Source organism: Aspergillus glaucus (genome assembly GCF_001890805.1).
Source record: "Aspergillus glaucus CBS 516.65 unplaced genomic scaffold ASPGLscaffold_20, whole genome shotgun sequence".
NCBI classification, from domain to species: Eukaryota; Fungi; Ascomycota; class Eurotiomycetes; order Eurotiales; family Aspergillaceae; genus Aspergillus; species Aspergillus glaucus.
The window spans coordinates 376,899-396,174 of NW_019170472.1; the positions used below are offsets into that span (position 1 = coordinate 376,899).

General features: G+C 50.3%; 8 protein-coding genes across 8 annotated transcripts; 4 read left to right on the plus strand and 4 right to left on the minus strand.

Annotated features, from left to right (window-relative positions):
* Nucleotides 1–667: 667 nt before the first annotated feature.
* On the minus strand, nucleotides 668–1,560 carry ASPGLDRAFT_133369 (uncharacterized protein; the record flags this gene model as incomplete). Its single annotated transcript, XM_022541206.1, has 3 exons — nucleotides 668–916; nucleotides 981–1,251; nucleotides 1,316–1,560. The coding sequence occupies 3 exons, from the start codon at nucleotides 1,558–1,560 to the stop codon at nucleotides 668–670; spliced, it is 765 nt and encodes a 254-aa protein (XP_022397884.1).
* A 262-nt stretch (nucleotides 1,561–1,822) lies between these two features.
* On the minus strand, nucleotides 1,823–3,753 carry ASPGLDRAFT_784384 (mitochondrial 37S ribosomal protein mS29). The gene is made up of 3 exons (XM_022549961.1): nucleotides 2,917–3,753; nucleotides 2,545–2,866; nucleotides 1,823–2,490 (listed from the first exon to the last, which is right to left on the minus strand). Exons 1-3 carry the CDS (start codon nucleotides 3,566–3,568, stop codon nucleotides 2,013–2,015), a joined length of 1,452 nt encoding a protein of 483 aa, XP_022397885.1. The 5' UTR covers nucleotides 3,569–3,753; the 3' UTR covers nucleotides 1,823–2,012.
* Nucleotides 3,754–3,897: 144 nt separating this feature from the next.
* On the plus strand, nucleotides 3,898–4,601 carry ASPGLDRAFT_68893 (ribosome biogenesis protein RRS1; the record flags this gene model as incomplete). Its single annotated transcript, XM_022549308.1, has 2 exons — nucleotides 3,898–3,944; nucleotides 4,001–4,601. 2 exons carry the CDS (start codon nucleotides 3,898–3,900, stop codon nucleotides 4,599–4,601), a joined length of 648 nt encoding a protein of 215 aa, XP_022397886.1.
* A 54-nt stretch (nucleotides 4,602–4,655) lies between these two features.
* ASPGLDRAFT_784299 (uncharacterized protein) lies at nucleotides 4,656–5,333 on the minus strand. Its single transcript, XM_022549960.1, has one exon. The coding sequence runs from the start codon at nucleotides 5,182–5,184 to the stop codon at nucleotides 4,786–4,788; it is 399 nt and encodes a 132-aa protein (XP_022397887.1). The 5' UTR covers nucleotides 5,185–5,333; the 3' UTR covers nucleotides 4,656–4,785.
* ASPGLDRAFT_784504 (putative Rho GTPase activator (Bem2)) lies at nucleotides 5,127–7,786 on the minus strand. The gene is made up of 4 exons (XM_022549963.1): nucleotides 7,070–7,786; nucleotides 6,350–7,010; nucleotides 6,203–6,297; nucleotides 5,127–6,152 (listed from the first exon to the last, which is right to left on the minus strand). The coding sequence occupies exons 1-4, from the start codon at nucleotides 7,596–7,598 to the stop codon at nucleotides 5,482–5,484; spliced, it is 1,956 nt and encodes a 651-aa protein (XP_022397888.1). The 5' UTR covers nucleotides 7,599–7,786; the 3' UTR covers nucleotides 5,127–5,481.
* A 3,240-nt stretch (nucleotides 7,787–11,026) lies between these two features.
* On the plus strand, nucleotides 11,027–12,806 carry ASPGLDRAFT_84619 (Rab geranylgeranyltransferase subunit beta BET2). Its single transcript, XM_022550286.1, has 5 exons — nucleotides 11,027–11,413; nucleotides 11,475–11,760; nucleotides 11,829–12,280; nucleotides 12,335–12,459; nucleotides 12,515–12,806. The coding sequence occupies exons 1-5, from the start codon at nucleotides 11,315–11,317 to the stop codon at nucleotides 12,555–12,557; spliced, it is 1,005 nt and encodes a 334-aa protein (XP_022397889.1). The 5' UTR covers nucleotides 11,027–11,314; the 3' UTR covers nucleotides 12,558–12,806.
* Nucleotides 12,807–12,833: 27 nt separating this feature from the next.
* Nucleotides 12,834–15,244, plus strand: ASPGLDRAFT_50724 (uncharacterized protein). The gene has a single exon (XM_022547369.1). The coding sequence runs from the start codon at nucleotides 13,201–13,203 to the stop codon at nucleotides 14,980–14,982; it is 1,782 nt and encodes a 593-aa protein (XP_022397890.1). The 5' UTR covers nucleotides 12,834–13,200; the 3' UTR covers nucleotides 14,983–15,244.
* Nucleotides 15,245–15,756: 512 nt separating this feature from the next.
* msh3 (mismatch repair protein MSH3) lies at nucleotides 15,757–19,219 on the plus strand (the record flags this gene model as incomplete). The annotated part of the gene is made up of 3 exons (XM_022541161.1): nucleotides 15,757–16,537; nucleotides 16,595–17,688; nucleotides 17,741–19,219. The coding sequence occupies 3 exons, from the start codon at nucleotides 15,757–15,759 to the stop codon at nucleotides 19,217–19,219; spliced, it is 3,354 nt and encodes a 1,117-aa protein (XP_022397891.1).
* Between the last annotated feature and the right edge of the window lie 57 nt (nucleotides 19,220–19,276).

A 19,276-nucleotide genomic window follows, 5' to 3' on the forward strand; every position in this document is an offset into this window, starting at 1 on the left:
GATGATCGATGCCGATTTCCAAGCATATAGCAGAGCCATCCGCGATAAGATTGATGCCGGTGCCCATGAGCCAGTTTGTTCTCCTGGTCTTAATCGGTATCGGGTAAAGCCATACCCCTGCCTAGAGGCTAGGCCAGTAAGCGCAACTAACAGGAGTGCAAAGAGTGTCTTCCAAAACTTTCATAGCTAGTTCGAGCGCCCTTGGGGAAGGGATGGATATTACTTTCCTTGAATCTGGATTGCATTCTGGCAACCAGGAAAAAGAAAAGGATGAGCAGGCCATCGGATCGATTCTTGAAAACGCGCCAGCCGGAGAGGGAACCAGCGCAGTATTGGACATTGGAGTATCACCTCCATGATATCTTGGCTGACACACATAGTTGGACCTACAAGGAATCATGATTTTTATCATTTTTTGTTGTTTATTCTGTATCAATCCTGTAGGCATGGGAGAGAACACAAAGGCCCCTACGTAGCATATCCATGGTCCATTAGCCTACGCTAATTCCAACAATTGTCCAGAGGCGACCAAAAAAAGTGCTACTTCGTATAGACTAAGCTCCAAATACGCTGTAGCTCTTTGTACTCCGTGTAAACTTCAAATGGGTATTTATTACCGAATTGCAACGCTAAATAACAAAAACATAGCACACATAAGATCGTTGCTTCACGCACTCCGAGCCGACGAATCCTCCAGCTCATCATTAGCCAGCTTGCTCGCTGCCGACTGCGTCATAATACCCGCGCAGATGTAGATGATCACCGCGATCACCTCGGGCAGGAAGCTGAGCACAACGCGGAGTGCAAGGGTACCGTAGTCCAGGGTGAAAGATACTTTCTGTGTACACAGGACGATAAGAGTGTACAAGACGCGGATACCAATGAAGACGAGGGCTAGGCAGACGGAGGTGACCAGCTGGTTTTGGGGGCGGTTAATTTTGCTCTACCACATGCAGGCTTTGGGTGACAGGAAAACTCACTATTGTCCCTGCGCGTACGACGGCGCCATACTTTGCCCGTGGTGCGGCAAAAGACAGTCCAGCCAGCCCGACCAGTATCCCCCATGCAGCAGTCAAAAGAGCAATCCCCACCTTGACCATCTGCTCAGCATTGTCGATTGGCTCGTCAAGGCGCTGGAGTTTAGAAGATCCGATGGCCGTAAGGACGACCCCGGCGGCTACCAGACCATGCACGAAGAATTCGAAGATCACGGGGGCTTTCCAGCCTACAGTGCGGATGCGGTATGTTCTCCTATTTTCAGTCCAAGTTAGCCAAATCATATATTCAGGCTCCGGGTAGATATGTCAGCACTCACGCTTCATGTAGGATGCCATTTGTTGCTAGCAGCAGAGGTGAGAGTCCCACGCTGGAGATGATGCCGGCAGCAGTGCCAGTATTGCTGATCTCCAAAGCACCACCGACAATCCGGATGACGCAAAAAATCGACAGCAAAAGCCATCCAGCCAAGCCAAAGCGTGCATGTCTGACAAGCAAGTACAAAACTGGAATAATCAAGACGGCGTAGATGGCGCACGTGGCGATAGAGAGGGAGCCGGTCATTTTGGTAGAAATTGAGAAATCAGTGATCAAGACTAGTGAGACCCGGGGGAAAGCGACGATTGATATCTTAGCCCCCCGTATCGTGGGTGCCTTGCTGCGCCGTACCCATTTTAGGAACGCAGTGCATCCCGTAATCGAACAATCGTGATGTGTTTGTAGAATCCGTGATCTGCATGGGGCATAAGGAGGCTGTGATAGAGAAGCCCTACAATCTATTGGGTCATTACTATTCCGGCGTACTCAGCCACGATGATGAAGTCTTTGCCAGCGTGAGGGGCCGTTCAATGAACATAAAGATTTTTTAATTCCATTATCCATACAAATCAACGAGAAAAAGAAACCAAACTGGAGCATAAGTAGAATACAGATCTTCAGACACATCCATCATCATATGCCATCTAACGGACTTGGATGTGATCACAAAACCAGGTCATAACTAAACCGAAAACCGATCAAGTACGCTGAGGAACCCTAAGCCGGCCCCCGAGACGGTGCAACTCTCCAATAACACCACCAGAAGACTTGGTCCACAGCTGCGACACCCACTGGAAATTCATATGTTGGCGAATAAGACCGCTCTTTGCCCAGAACTCCATGTACCCCACGGTGTCCTCAGGCGTGAGACCAGACAGGGGCTGCAGTTCCAATTTACCCTCCTTATCCGAGGTGGGCTTCGGGGCGGTGAAGGCCTCGATGACGCGCGAGTCTGGCTTCTGGTATGCGTCTACCTGGGGGAATTCCGGGCTCTTAGGGTTCATGCCCGAGGTGGTGGCTTCGAGCTGCTTGAGAGCGACGTCGAAGGAGTAGATGCGCGGGCTGTTGGAGCCGGAGGTGGCATAGAGGAGGAGGCCGCCGTTGGGGAGTGTGGACTTGCCGTTGGTACTGGGCTGGAGAAGAGAGAGGAAGTGGCGCACGAAGACGAGGTCGTGGGCATGGATGGGCTTGAAGTCGGCAGTGCGGTACTCGGAGTTCTGCATCCAGTGCGAGAGGCCGTCCACGGTGACGAGGATGGGGGGGCGAGGCGCACTCGTGCTGGTGAGTTCAGCCCACAAGGCCTGGAAGACGGGCCAGGCAACAGCTTGGTCCTTGATACCGAGGCCGGTGAGCTGTGCCAGAGTCATGCCGGGCTTGACCAGCGACTTCAGAGCAGGGTGTTCCTGGGAGACTTTCAGGCCGGACAGGACCTTCTCATTGGCCTTGAACGTGCGCTGCAGCAACTGCGAAGTGGCTTGATTCTGGACGTAGAGGCCGGGGTTGGCGTCGCCAAGCGGCGCGTAACCAGTATGCGCGTTGACCAATTCCTGGGCTAAACCTAGTCAGCCTGCATGTCACCAAAAAAGCAGAAAGAGTACTCACTCTCAGGCACAGTGAAAACAACCCAATTCTTCAGAAAACCCATAGCCATAGCCTGCGTCAAAAACACCGACTTCCCCGACCCCACCTTACCAGTAATAACCTTCTTAACAACCTTACCCTGCTCCTCACCCGAAATCTTCTCAAACAACCGGCCCATCTCCAACGCCTCCTTCCTCATAAAAGTCGCCGGACGACGGAATAACCCCCAACCCTGACTTTTCTTAAACGCATGAACGGACCTCAACTGCTCCAGCATCGACACAGGCAGGCCAACGACCGACCCACGCACGCGCGGGTCCCCCATATTCTCAACGGAAATGTTCTGCATGTCCGCCGGCTCCAGAGCATTGGGGTTGCCCAGCACGATGCGATTCCGGAGGGCCTTGCGCTCGCCGATGGGTGGGGGACGGGTCCGCTCGACCGGCTTCTTCCTCTTCATCTTAGCGGATTTGGCCTGGCGGTATTTGGGCCCGCTGTCCAAGCTGTTGCTCTTCTTTGTCGGGTTGGCATAGTGCACGGCGGATGTGTGGAATCCGGCTGTTGTTGCTGCTGCGGTTGCGGTGGTGGTGGTTCGGGGGACGGTGGGCGGCGGAGGTAGGAAACTTGCTCGAGGGAGCCGCGAGAGGCAGCCTCGGCAGAAAGCAGAAGCCATTGTTTGACTGCAATGCACCGGCACGGGCCAGTGGTTGACTGTCAAGCAAGCTGCTGCGAATTGGCAGAGTTGGTGGAGGTAAATGGGGTAGTTTTTGGTGGAAGATGTTAACTTGGGGAATCGGAGCACAGCAGATTATTCCTGTTACTGAAACAGGAATAGTGTGGCGGCCGCCCTTAAGCGCCGGTTCCGACGCCGCGCTAAAGCGGCGGTCCAAAATTTATCTAGAACCAATTTTTTCGCATACAACTTCCGTCACCAACATCAACTTTTTGACCTGCGCTTTGTTTGCGAAAACCAGCACAACAATCAAAATGACAGAAGTCGAAATGGCAAACACTCCTACAGCGGGTGCCGACTCGAAGCCTGAAAGACTGTAAGCTTTCCTCATCTACAAAAACCAGAAACCAGAACTAATGCAACGACGAAAAGCCCCGTCACCGTCTCCAAGCCAACCCCCTACACCTTCGACCTGGGCCACCTGCTCGCCAACGACCCAAACCCCCTCGAACTCCCCCGCGACCAACCCCTCAATGCCTCCCTCAAAGCCACCGCCCGCGACGGCGTGCAATCCCTCCTCAACCAACTCATAACCACCTGCCCCATCACCTCCTCCACGCAACAAGGCGTGCTGCTCACCCTCCCACCGCCCGCCACTGCGCTCCCCCGGCACAAGCCCCTGCCCACGCCCAAACCACCCACGAAATGGGAGCTGTTCGCACGCAAGAAGGGCATCGGCAAGTACAACTCGAAGCCTGGCGCTGCGCTTGCGGACAAGGAGCGGCGCAAGAAGCTGGTGTACGATGAGGAGAAGGGCGAGTGGGTGCCCAGATGGGGGTACAAGGGAAAGAACAAGAATGATGATGATTGGTTGGTGGAGGTTGATGAGAAGGATTGGAAGAAGGAGGAGGATGCTGCTGCGAAGGGCAGCTCTGTGCGGGGGATGTCGAGGGCTGAGCGGAAGGATAGGATACGGAGGAATGAGAGGAAGATGCGATCGAATGAGAAGAAGGCTCGGAAGGGTGGTAACTAAGGCGGTTAATACTGTTTGGTCTTTTCTTTCTTCTTGTTGGACTAAAAAGGCGTTGGGTTGGAGTCGATGGTTCTTGTTTGTGCTATGTTGAACTATACATACTGCCATTGAGACAAATCAAAAGCTGTGATTTACTTTCCATCATTTAGACATTCAGAACAATTACTCAAGTCAAAAATTACTGTCATTCTCGACTGAATTGGCCTCGCCTATCATACAATATCGCACCCAGAGCCAATCTAGAAGGGTGCATAAACAAAAGAAACATTGCAAGGCCGATAATAATGAAACAGAAAAAAAAAAAAAAAAAAAAAAAAACATATGACCATATAAAAGTAGGAAACGAAATAAAGCAGATTGCCATCCTATCGCCAAAGCCATAAACAATAGTAAATGAGAAAGAGCTACACAGACAAGATAGACAGAAAAAGTAAGAGACAAAAGATACAGACCGACTCCAAAGGCGCCAGGCATGCACTTCAAAACGACAATGCAGCGAAAACCAACCATCAGAAAAAGGAAATAGACATGGGTATGGACAGTAAAAAAAGAAAAAAGAAAAAAAAGAGAACCGATAAATCATGTAGCGCAAGCGATATCGAGAACCAAAACCAAAAAGAGGAGATTTGAAAACGTTGGTTATAAAAAAAAAAGTACAAGACGAACGCAATTCTGGATATCTTCCGCTGGCGCCAGGCACAATTAAAGAATGAGAGCTTCAAGGTAGGCCAGCCTTTTTCCAAAAAGTAATCAAGTGCAAATGAAATGAGAAATGGTTCACGATGCAATTCGAAGGTAATGGAGGACAAGATATCGACGGGAAAAGAAAATCATCAGGACTACGTCCTGTCAGCCAATATGGCAAGCAAGTGAGTGTCGTTTAAATTCGAATCGGAGAAAGCGGTGGCCCAAGCTCAGGTAGTTGGGAAATGCTCCTAGTGTGGCTGCTAGTTGCACCAGTATTGATTTCCTTTGGCCTCTGTTTACGGCCCCTGGATGTCTCGGGACGAGAAGGAGGACGCTGTGACTCCTCTTCTGCAGCAGGTTGGCTGCTACCGGAGGACGAGATGGCTCTGTCACTCGCGTGCGGTTCCGATTCAGCTTCTTCCTTGGCCTGTGCGGCCGCCTGCTCTTTTTCATCCATCTCTTTTTCAATCTGGACGTACTCCTTCTCCGTCCAACACCCCTGCCAGCAGTTCTTCCAGTCACAGACCAGGAAGTGGAAGCAAAAGGCGTCAATCTTCATACATGGCTGGAAGCATATGCAAAGATTGCGGTAGTCCATCTTGTTTTGGTCGACATAGGAGTGGAGGAGGTTGAGGTGACAGGTGATGGCGAAGAGAAGGTAGTAGTTGTAGGGTGGCAGCTTCGAGAGTTCGTCCTTCAACAGCTGTGGAGCGGTCGTTGCTCCCTCGCACTTTTCAGCGATCATAGCTTGCGTCTCCTTCGGGAATAATTCATCGGGTAATTCGCGAAGCCATGCCTTGAACAACGAACCGATAGTGTTAATATCGTACAGATCGGGTTCTTCGAAGAGATCGATGTCAAGTTCTGAAACATGTTAGCAACAGCGAAGCCAGAATATTAACAATGAGACTCACCTGTATCAAAGCGTCTCTGCCAGTGTTTCACTTCCTTTCCACTACCAGGCACACGATAGAGACCTTCCTCTTCACAGCCTTTAAAGTTAAGGTAACTATAAAGTTCATTAGTAAGATGCCTGTCAAGTAAGCTAGCGGCAAACTTACTCCACGCAGCGGTACGGCAAAGCGGGCATCCAAAACTCCGTCTTATCCTTGCAGTCTTCGAGTCGCTTCGAGATTCTGGTGCGTCGCGCCTGTTCAATGATAGGCATATTGATGACTGAGCAGACATAGTTGTCATCATTGATCAACTCGCGCTCGTTGGTGCTGCCACTCCTGGTGATCTTGCCGAAGAATCCCTTGCCGGCCTTGCCGATACGGTCCGCAGCGCCAGTGGAGGACTGCTTGATGTTGTTAAACAACGCAGCGGAGGCACCTGACACCTGGCTTAACGACGCGGACGGAGCCATTGCGCCACCGAGGTTTTTGTTTCGAGCAGCGCCGTTGCCAAAATCCACAGGGGATTGGGCAGTATAGTTGCGAGCCATCTGATTTCCGGTAGCTTTGACCGGGCGCTCGGGCCGAAATGTCGCAGATCTCGGGGGTTCTGGGAATTCTCGCTTGGCGGTGTCTTCGAGTCTCATGAAGCTCGTGGAAGGGCGTCGGTTGGCGAGTCGGTTGGTGGACGAGTCGTCCAGCCTGATCGAACGAGAACGCGACAAGAGGTTCGCAAAACGGGGCTTGTTCTTCTTCACGCCCGGTTCGGTAGTCGAGCCTACCTTCTTGATCCCCAATTGCGAGTTTTTGTCGTCTGAATTGTCCGTATCTACCGATAAAGTTGGTTAGTCGTCTGGCGCGCTCGGACCTTGGAGCACGGAAACCTACTTTCTTCTTGTTGGGCAACGGCACCCAGCAAATCAGGAGATGATTCAGATTGCTTGGACGAAATGGGAGTCTTGCGATCTGTCGAGCTCCCCCGACTCTTGGGCTTGTCACTCGAGGTGTTGGAGCTGTCAGACCGTTGGGCCCGGTGGGACGACTTGGGGGCCTTGAGATTGGCAAAGAATGACCGGGACTGGTCGCGGTTATGACGCGGAGTATCCTTGGGGGAAGGTGGGTATTGGGGAATGGCCGTGACACCTGGCGTGGCAGGTGGTTCGGCTGTGTAGGAGCTAGGGGAGCGTGGAATCGTTGGACTAGTGGATTTGGTATTAGAGTCTTGGGTGACAGGACGGATTGTGGTCCCCTTGAAGAATGGTGAGCTCGATGAAGATTTAGGGGAACGGGGTGTCAGGGGACTCGGCCCCTCGGAGCTTTGGCCACCCGGTGACAGTGGAGACGAGATCTTCAAATTCGTCTGCAGGGAGAAAGAGCTTAGATCTAAATTAGGAACGGCCGAGTGTCGCGACGGCATTTTGACTGGTGAGGGAGCGGGAAGATCGTGGGTCTCGCAATGGCTGTGGTGGATAGACGTTGCCTAGCACGGCGCGTTAAGGGGGATTGCGGCGACGAGTGATTTGAAAGTGATATTTCAGGGCACCGGATTAATGATCCAAGTCTTCAAAAGAGGAACACGATCGACCGTTTTTCTTATGGCAAGAGCAAGTTAGCCAACCGTTCATGCGAGACATATTTCAAAAAAGAGAGAATAAGGGGGGGAAGAGGACGAGGACGAAATGGGACATGTACTCCGGATGACGAGAGGATTGACAGATCCTCTCGCCCTTTAAGAGATATTGCCTGACCCATCCACAACCAAAATGAATCAAAATATATGAGGCCTTACTCTTATGTATAAGCCCCTGAGGCATATATTGTTTTCTTTTTTTCTTTTCTCTTTTTTTTTTTTTTTATACCGGACTAGTTGCCTGTTTCTCTCACAAGTCCCGCGAGATGACGAACGCTGTGCCTTTTTTTTCTGCCTCCCACGTTCAAAGAAAAGAATTGAAAGGAAACCAGCCTTTTCCAATTCTTATTTCGCTTCTCAAAGGGCGTGTCTGTGTCTGACTGTGTTTGGCGAAGTCGTCGGCGGCTGGGTGGTTTGGAGCGGACGGAGGACGCGATGTTGGGGGGCGCAATACAAGAGAAGAGTTCTAATGGGGTCGGATCTAAAATCAGCGACATGGCTTTTGTCAGTGGAAAAAGTGGCTCGAGACAAAGGACCGTGCTGGTACGCAGGCAGGAGGGAGGTGGGTGTGTGGAAGGCCGAAAGAAGAGAAAGAAGAAGATGCAACAAAAGGGTGCGCACCGCAAGGAGAGCGACGCGAATGGGGGATAGAGCAACGTAGGGGCTTTGAATGAAACAATGGAGAGCTATAAATATAAAGCTGGCACTTGACGGATTCCATTGCAGCAAAGAAAAAGAAGATCCCCTTGCTGGGGGAGAGGTTTCCACCGTGGTGGTTTCAACGAACAATGGGGAATTCGCAGCACCAGCACGACCACTATAGCTCTACTCGCCACCCCACGCGCGATGAAAGGATAGACGTGAAAGAAAAAGAAACTAGACAGAAGAAGATCAGAACATACCAAACTGCACCCATGTTATTATCAAATCCTCCTCTCAGATTCGTTCAGTTGTCCTGGTTGCTTTTTCTCGTCCGCGTGGTGATTCAGTCGCTGCTACTGGGGGGTAACGATTATTGACGTAGTGGGATAAGGACGACGGGATTCTCGTGGTGGGTTGCGTTGCTTTTTTTGCCCTGTCGCCAATCGTTGCGATAATGGAAACACCGTCCGAGGAAAACAGACAGACGAAGCGCACGAGGGAGGCTGGAAGAAGAATTGGCGATGGTGGTTGAAGACGTCGTGGAGATCGAAAGGAGAGATAGGATGGAATAGTGCAAGTGCACACACACACTGATAGAGTAACTTTAAAAAAAAAAAAAAAATAATAATAATAATAATAATAAAATAAAAAGGGAATAATTTGTAGCGATAAAGATTGACGGTTAAGAGTAAATAAAAAGATCAAATAAGAGAAAGCGTAAGAGCGTAAGAGGGGCTCTACTCCGTAGGTAAAGAGTGGAACGAGGCACGCTCCAACCAACTACTTTCGTCACAGAAGAGAAAGAGAGAGAGAGAGAGAAATAGAGTACGAATACGCACGGTCCTGGACGTGGATTCGATCGGGTAATGTCGTTTGCAATGATCAAGAAGATAGACAAGACGGACAGTTGTCAGGAGATGGAGCACTCTGAGTATCACAGTAAGAAAGAGAGTGCTCCCCAGTGGGGATAGGGTATTATTAGTAGGAATTATGCTCGCAGAACCATGTAATGATCCGAACTCTGTAAGTAATGGTGCCTGTTGAACTGACTTAATAACTCTTAAAACATTGGGAAGCTAGGTTTATGATCACCAATGATTCGTATGGTCAGACCAGAAGAGTACAAAAGTAACCATGTCTTGATGCTCTTAACTATGACTATGTACTCCGTACCAGTGTGACTGTCCAGGGTACACTCTATTATGACGAACAATATGACCATTGTTTTGCGCCCAGGAACAGTACACCGAAAGATCGGAGAGTGGATGCGGTGAGTGTTTTTGAACCAATCAACAGCCCCAGATGGACTATGAATGGCAGCTGGAGCCATGGGCGGGATGATGTACTTTCGACCGCCAATCAGAGTATGAGAAGGAGTACGGGGTCAGACTTGACACTAGTTCTCGCACATACTCGCCACTAGTCTTCTTGGGTGAAATAATTGGCATCCGTACGAAGTATGTCATAGTACACAGCACTTGGTAACAATCCAAGTACATTCGGAATTGTAGAAGAATACCACTACATATTCAAATGCTATTACAGATTAGATAGAATCTAGAAAATACCATCTGTAACACAGAGTACTCTCGTTGCCGGGGAATTGAACGGAATAACGCTTGGATCAGCCGGTTCCTGAACTCATCCAGAAACATTGCATCCATGGTTCCATGGGTTCCTGTCATAACTATCCAACGGTGCGTATGTTTCATTATTTCCCGCCCTATGAAGTATTGTTATTCTGACGAAAGAATAATAATCAGATAAAGATAATCATCAGTATGGAGTACCTCGAGGACAACGTCGCCATCCGCGGATAACTGAGTAATTCACCCTACGTGCTCCATAGGTACTCCATACTGTACAGTTAACGAGGGGCTTGTGCACCGTCAAAACTACCCCTGGATCAGGAACAGAAGCAAAGTGGATATTCTGCTCAACGCTCGTTGGCGAATTCCGTCATTTACTTGCCCGATCCGGCATAGCAGTAAATTTTCACTTCGGGATTACAATCATTCGAAAATGCTGATTCGACGGACAATAAGAACAACACAGTCGCTTGAGCAAATGGTAGGACACGTGGGAGGGCATTAATATTACTGAAAATGGTCAAGAGCAAACTCTCGTCGCAGTAGCGCATAATTTATGCATATCATACAGTTTATTTGTGCAGAATTTGACTTGACCCCTGATCGGTATCGCCACTTTATTTTTGTACATACATAGTACAAAGTACTGGTACTTGGGTACCCTGTAGAACCAAAAATTGGCAGAGAATCAATCTCGATTACAGGTACATACGTACTTTTGCCGGTACTCTGTACGCGAGTAGAACTCCGCAGTACGTACTCTGGTACGTACCCAGCGTGCTCCATACAGGGTACTATTTTGGTGAGCTGCATGACTGCATAACTGTTCAGGGGGAAGGTTCTGAAACACCTGCCCCGCCGACGCTCGTCCCTCCTGTGGCAATATGTCACGTGAGGCTCCGGCTATCGGATGTCGGTCCTTCTCTTGATCCGAACTCCGGCCGTCAAATCACCTCGACTCCCGCAAAACTTTTTCTCCCCTCCCACACACACACACACACTCTCTCTCTCTCTCTCTCTCACTCACACGTGCCTTTGACACATACAGTGCGGCACAGCCTGAATGACGGCATGATTTGCTCGTTTAGTCTTGGTTGATTGACGGATCTGACAGCTGGCGTGGCTAGTCGTCGCAACACTTTGTTTCATTTCTTTTTCTGTGGTTACCCCTCATCTGACCCCATACTTACCCGGCCACTTTGGCTGGACGAACCAAATCATACAAAGATCAGCCTTCTTGCCACAGCTGAAAGATCATCCTGAGATACCAACATGGCTCTGGTCTCTGGCCCCGGACGTGCTGCCGGGAGTAAATTGGACCTGCAGCTTTATGCTGACAAGCATGTGGCCTATGTAGAGAATCTTGACACTGTGCGTGATTCTTAATATGCCATTCGTCAAGAGGAGAACACGGTTGACGGGTGATGCCTAGAGGAGAGATGAGCTGGAATATTGGCTCACGGAGCATCTACGACTCAATGGCGTCTACTGGGGCTTGACGGCTCTACATCTCCTCGACCACCCCGAAGCTCTATCTCGTGAGGAATCGATCAACTTTGTCCTTTCGTGCTTGTGGGACAATGGTGGCTTCGGTGCTGCCCCCGGCCATGATGCGCATATGCTCTACACGGTTTCGGCCGTTCAGGTCCTCGTCATGCTCGATGCTGTGAACGAACTGGACAAACGCGGGCTTGGGGGCAAGCAAAAAGTTGCTTCTTGTACGATATGATCTTTTTTCTTCATGCTATCGTATTCTCACCAATCACCGTTTGCTAAACCATCACAGTCATTGCAGGATTACAGGACAAGGAAACCGGATGCTTCATGGGAGACGAATGGGGTGAGTTGGACACACGTTTCTTGTACGGTGCTTTCAATGCCCTGTCTCTCTTAGGACTCCTTCATATGGTCGATGTTCCCAAGGCGGTTGCCTATGTCCATGGATGTCAGAATTTAGATGGAGCATACGGTATCCGTCCCGGAGCCGAGTCGCATGCGGGCCAGGTATTCACCTGCGTAGGGGCTCTGGCTATTGCAGGAGAATTGGATACCATAAACAAAGACCGTTTGGCTGGTTGGCTTAGTGAAAGACAGCTGGAGAATGGCGGACTCAATGGACGTCCGGAGAAACTAGAAGACTCCTGTTACAGCTGGTGGGTTATGTCCAGCTTGGCCATGATCGGTCGACTTCATTGGGTCGATGGAAGCAAGCTCGCTGCATTCATCCTACGGTGTCAGGTGTGTTTAGCTGTAATCCTTTTGGGGTGATCCATCACTGACACCAGCTCGCAGGACCCGGAGGCCGGAGGATTTGCTGATCGACCTGGTGACATGGTTGACGTCTTCCATACATGCTTCGGAGTTGCAGGCCTGAGCTTACTGAAATTTGAGGGTACTAAGGAAGTAGATCCAGTCTAGTAAGTTTCCTCCAACAGATCAGGTGCCCCTGAAATATAGAACTAACAAAATCAGTTGTATGCCTAGAGCAGTAACATTGAAATGCTTGGCGAAGTAGCCATCATCGTCGTTTCAGAACGCTGTTTCTTTTGCAGTTCGTAGGCCATCAACCTCCGCCAATCTAATAACCCGTTCTTCTTTTCAATGGAGTATGGGATACAAGGCAGGAGAAGAGAGAACGCCATTGTTACTTATTCCGCTTCATACCCCTCCACAATGGCCTCGCAGTCGGCTGTTAAGATCCAATGGCACATTTCTGTAAGAATTGATAGATAATTATAAATTTAATGATAATTGACACGGCCACTGATACTGTTCTTTATTCAATTGCTAGTATGTACGTCTAGCCTTTTCATCCCATCTCGGTGTTCTCCGTAAACGTGACCACCTTCCCGTTTGGGCGGTCCTGCTGCACCTTCCCATCTTCTGCCATCAACCTTTCCCGCTTCTCTTCTTCTTCCTTCCTCGACAATACTGGCCATCCTCTCTTTCTCGATTCTTTCCCCCCTCAACCATTCTTCGTCACTTCTCTATCTCCCGGTGTTATTTGGAACTCCGGGTTGAGTCTTTCTTATCTTGGTGTTTTGTCGTTGTCCTTTTTGTGCTTGTTTCTTGCATGTGGAAGCAGGAGTCAGCATCTCTTATCGGCTGCTTCCCTGGTCGTTCATCCTTCTCTCCACTCTTCGTTTTGTCTGGTCATAATGGACGCAGATGCACTTTTGTGCAATATCTGTCCCAAACGTCCCTCCTTCAGCGATGTCTCCCACTTGTTGACTCACGTCTCCTCGAAGGCCCACTTGTCCAATTACTTCAAGCTCCAGATACGCAGTCAACAGGAACCGCAGGCTGCGGAATTGTTGGACGATTATGACTTGTGGTACAAAGACAATAACCTCCCCAAGTTACTCTCTGATCGGATGGCCTTGAAGGAAGCTCGCAAGAAGAAGCCCCAAGGAAAGAATGGCAAGGGTCATCAGGTTAAGAAGATGGCCAAGGCCCAAGCTACAGCTAGCCCGAAGAACCCGGATCCCCCTGCTCGCCCGTCGTTGCCTACCGTACTTGACCCTCGTCTGTCGAATCCGTTCATGACCACGAGCAATGCTGCTGCCAACGAGAATGATACGCTTTATGCCAGCTACACCCGGCCGGCTACGCCTTCGAATCGTGTTTCCCATGCCCACCCGTTACCGGTGACGCCCCCGAGGCCTATCCCCACGCCGTGGAAACAGGAATGCGAGTCTGAACCCGATAACGATAGCGGTGTGTTCTTGCAAAGCATACCAGATTGGGATACGAGGTTTCACGGCAGCATGGACACCAGCTTTTCTCTGTTGCGTCGATCTATGAGCTATGACCCTTTCGTTGAAGGCGACGATTGTTTCGATTCCCCGCGTATCACCGAGGCAGAAAGGGAAAGGGCAGATGAGATCACGAGGCTGAAGGGCGTTTTATGGCCCGGGATGGATATATTCGACTCTGCCACGGAGCAGATGAGACGCAAGCGAAACCAGAAGAAGGACGAGAGTGTTTTGAGGAGGATGGAAAAGACCTCGATGGGCGTGCAACCGACGGAGCTTGTCTTCTCTCCCACAGGCATACTACGGAAGCAACGTGTGATATCAGGAGATGTGGATGACGGTAGCCCTCTCCCTGGGGAGACACCGATTCCCAAGCGTGTTCCTCGCCCAAAGCGGATCCTTTCTGAAGCCGACCCCAACACTCACCGTGTCCAGACTAGGAAACGGTCTAAGAAGTCTACCGGGAAGGACTCTAGCAAGAAAGTCCGAGTACAGCCTCGACGAAGTGCTCGTGTTCTCAGACCCAGTGCCCCTCGGTTTCTCATGTTTCGTGGTGTCGACAATCGCCCTTCGCGTAGAGTCGATGATGATGACGACTTCGAATTGACCCTCCGAAGACAGGGACCGAAGCCTCGCAGGGGATTTTCAGTTTTTCTGGATGAACCGAGCAGTCACGATATAAGTGTCCGGGAACCTGATCAGCTTGAACCAGAGCCTGAGATTTCCGCCGTTTCTCGTGGGAATGATCTGCTCTCAAATTCGCTTCAATCAACTACCAGCGCTCATGGTACGAACCTTATGCAAGGACCCGGTAGCGCTTCTACGGGCAAGGAGGACATCGAGCCATTTTTGGATGTGCCTGAGAGTCTTGACAGTCCTTTTGATTGGGATTCCCCCGACTCAAACCAGGACTATACTAGTGACGCTGCCTTTCCGTCGCAGTATTTCTTTGGCGATGAGCCACGGGTCGGACTCGGTCTGTTTGACGTTCACGACCAGATGCCAACTCTATTGACGGCCTCATTGCCGAAAATGCCCGATGAAGACCATATATATCCCATGGGTACCCACTCTAGCAACTACAGGGAACCGTCTGTGTTTCGTGATCTCTCGCCCGACGCAACGATCTCTGACATGGAGGAAGAAGAGTTTGAACAATTTTGTTTGAACGGATGCCCTTCATAATAGGCGACCTTTGCTTACTATGTACCCCCACGAGTATTCCGCTATACTTCTTGTATCATTCGCAACGTGAAAACAACGGCGCAGGAGCTAAGGCATTTGTATTTGGACTTTTTGACTGATCAACGGCATTGAACTTGAGCATATAGCGTTAGCATGTTTTATTATACCCACATCGGAGAGAGCATTGAGATTACCCATTTTGTTTTAGCAGCTTCATTATGATTAGCATATTGCCAATACGAATGCATGGTTCATTACTGACTATCAATTGATCTCTTTACCTGCGCAGTCTGTTACATTTCTCTTCTTCTATCGAATATATATACATACGATTGATGCACTAGCGAATGAACTCATGTGCTATATAATGTATAATAATAGATATTCGTTGCAGAAATCACTCTCAAATCCAAAGTCCCTCCTAAAGTCCTCTTCCTGCGTCTTTAGAACAATGTACAGGGGTGTACATAGTTAACTAGTCACTTATAGGGCTGCTTATATAAGCGAAAACGCCATCGCGACAATTTAGCGCGTTGACGCGTCAAGTTCCGCGGTTCCTGTCGGAGCATCTGTACAGAGTACATATATCGAATTCAAAGAAAATATTCATTTGACCCTTGACCAGCTCTTTACTGCTTACTACTAGACTACATTAATACAAGCCACCTCGCAAGGGATTAGACCATCCCGTATCCCCCGTGCAATGCCCATCGTTTAATCACCGCAACCAACCAACCCGCGCAATCGCTCTAGACCACTACAATTGATACGAAAATGCCCCAACCCTCATCGCAAGGATCTGCCTCGTCTCCACCGGATCGGAAGCGGAAACAGCCCACGATCGCTAGCTTTTTCGGGAAGAAGCCGTCTTCGTCGCAGCAATCGCCGAGTGGCGCGGGTAGCCAACCGCAACCGAAACCGAAAGAGAGAGGGGATTCTCGAGGGGATAAGGAGAATAAGGATCGAGTGATTAAAGAGAAGGAGGATGAGGACGAGGAAGTAGTGGCACCGGCGCCGAAGCGGGCAAGGGTTAATGGGAGTCAGGACTCGGGCCGGAAAGCGTCAACTGCAGCTGCAGAGGAACAGGATCCGGTGGCTGATGCAAGTCAAAAGACGGATTTGTCCAAGTTTACGAGTTCACCTGCTGTTGATTCTGCGGAGAAGACACAAACCGACGATCCGGATGCTAAAAGACGACAGAAAGAGAAGGAAAAGCTACACCACAAATTCGTCAAGAGACTCGGCGGCGCAGATTGTCTAATCGGAATCGGAAGTGACGCAACCAAAGATACCACCGGAGGCACCGAAGACGCCGCCGAAGCTGAAGACGACGAGGAACCCGCGAAACCGGCACCTAAAGGGAAAGCGACGAAGAAGGGCGGGAGCAAACTGACGCCGTTGGAGAAGCAGGTTATTGATGTTAAGAGGCAGCATATGGATACGATATTGGTGGTGGAGGTTGGGTATAAGTTTCGGTTTTTTGGGGAAGATGCGCGGGTTGCGGCGAGGGAGTTGAGTATTGTTTGTATTCCGGGGAAGATGAGATATGATGAGCGTATGCATTTCCAATCCTGCTTTACCGGAAACGTTGCTGATTATGATCCGTTGGCAGACCCCTCCGAAGCACATATCGACCGTTTCGCATCCGCGAGTATCCCCGTCTATCGACTGCATGTACACGTGAAGCGTCTCATTACGGCAGGATACAAAGTTGGCGTGGTTCGACAGATGGAAACGGCTGCGCTGAAAGCAGCTGGCGACAACCGCAATGCACCATTTGGCCGCAAGCTTACCAGCCTCTACACCAAGGGTACTTATATCGATGATGTGGAGGGAATGGAGGGTCCTGCTCCTGCGGTTTCGGAGGGGTCACCTGCAACGGGATACCTGCTTTGCATTACGGAGACAAATGCGAAGGGCTGGGGGAATGATGAGAAGGTGCATGTTGGTATAGTGGCTGTCCAGCCGGCTACCGGGGATGTGATTTACGATGACTTTGAAGATGGGTTCATGCGGAGTGAGATTGAGACAAGGTTACTTCATATTGCACCTTGCGAGCTTCTTATCGTGGGCGAACTCTCAAAAGCCACTGAAAAGCTGGTTCAGCATCTCTCCGGCAGCAAGTTGAACGTCTTTGGCGACAAAGTCCGTGTCGAAAGGACCGAGAAGAAGAAAACTGCAGCTGCAGAATCCCACAGCCACGTCTCAAGCTTCTACGCCGAGAAAATGAAGTCCAGCAACGCCGCAGACGACGCGCAAGCAAGCAACCTCCTCCAAAAAGTCCTCAGCCTCCCCGAACAAGTCACCATCTGTCTGTCCGCAATGATCTCGCACATGACCGACTACGGCCTCGAACATGTCTTCGAACTGACAAAATACTTCCAACATTTCTCTGCGCGCTCACACATGCTTCTTAACGGAAATACACTAGTCAGTCTGGAGATCTACCAGAACCAGACTGACCATTCTGCCAAGGGGAGTCTATTCTGGACGCTGGACCGCACGCATACGCGGTTCGGACAGAGGATGCTGCGGAAGTGGGTGGGACGGCCGTTGCTGGATAAGGAGAAGCTTGAGAAGAGGATTAATGCAGTGGAGGAGTTGATGAGTTCTGAGAGGACGGGTTCGGTGGAGAGAGTTAAGGGGTTGTTGGGGAAGATTAGGAGTGATCTTGAGAGGAGTTTGATTCGGATTTATTATGGGAAGGTAGGCATTTCCTCCACTTGGTTGTGAACTGAATGATAGCTGACAGATGCAGTGCACTCGACCGGAACTCCTCACTGTTCTGCAGACGATGCAGATGATTGCGCAGGAGTTTTCTGATATCAAGTCGCCGGCTGATACCGGGTTCAAGTCTTCTGTTGTCGGCGAAGCTCTGGCATCGTTACCGACTATTCTGGAAGATGTGGTATTCTTCCTGAACAAGATCAACATGCACGCGGCCAAAAGTGACGACAAATACGCCTTCTTTCGTGAGTCTGAAGAAACAGAAGAAATCAGCGAAGAGAAGCTGGGCATAGCCAGCGTCGAGCACGACCTATCAGAGCACCGTACCGTTGCTGGTGAAACGATAGGCAAAAAGAAGGTCGACTACGCCGCTGTAGCTGGCATCGAATACCTCATCGAAGTCGAAAACACCTCCTCGAACATCAAAAACGTACCAGCCTCATGGGTCAAAGTCAGCGGCACCAAGAAAGTCTCACGCTTCCACACGCCCGAAGTAATCCAACTCCTCCGCCAACGCGACCAACACAAAGAAGCACTAGCAGCAGCCTGCGACAAAGCATACATTTCCCTCCTCGCAGAGATATCTACACACTACCAATCCTTCCGTGACAGCGTCCAATCCCTCGCAACACTAGACTGCCTCATCTCCCTCGCCACAATCGCCAACCAACCGGGCTACTCGAAACCCGAATACACAGACGAAACATGCATCCGCGTCGAACAAGGCCGTCACCCCATGGTCGAACAATTACTCCTAGACACATACGTCCCCAACGACATCGACATGGCCTCTGACAAAACCCGCGCCTTACTAGTCACAGGGCCAAACATGGGTGGTAAATCAAGCTACGTCCGCCAAATAGCACTAATCGCCATCATGGGCCAAATAGGCTCGTATGTCCCCGCGCAGTCCGCAAAACTGGGCATGCTCGACGCCGTATACACGCGCATGGGCGCGTTCGATAACATGCTCGCCGGCGAGTCAACGTTCATGGTTGAATTATCCGAAACAGCAGATATTCTCAAACAAGCGACCCCGCGATCACTAGTTATCCTTGATGAATTGGGTCGAGGAACATCCACGCACGACGGTGTTGCTATTGCACAGGCTGTGCTGGATTACATGGTCCGCTCTCTTCGCAGCCTTACACTCTTCATCACGCATTACCAACATCTATCGAATATGGTGCATTCCTTCCGCGACCATGAACTCCGTAACGTGCACATGCGTTTCACGGAGTCCGGGACGAACACGGAAGAAGAGGAAATAACCTTCCTTTACGAGGTGGGTGAGGGCGTCGCGCATCGGAGTTACGGGTTGAATGTTGCGCGTTTAGCGAACCTCCCTGCTCCGCTGCTGGATCTGGCGAAGAGGAAGAGCGCGGAGTTGGAGGAGAAGATTCGGCGGAAGAGGTTGGGGGGCTTAGTGAATGCTGTTGGGGAGGTTATGACGGAGGATGGGAGTGATGGGTTGATTGAGAGGTTGGTTGGTAGTGCGGAGCAGTTGTAAATGGTATTATGTTTTATGTTTGTTGTCCGTTGTTTAGCGGTTAGGTTTACTGTATAT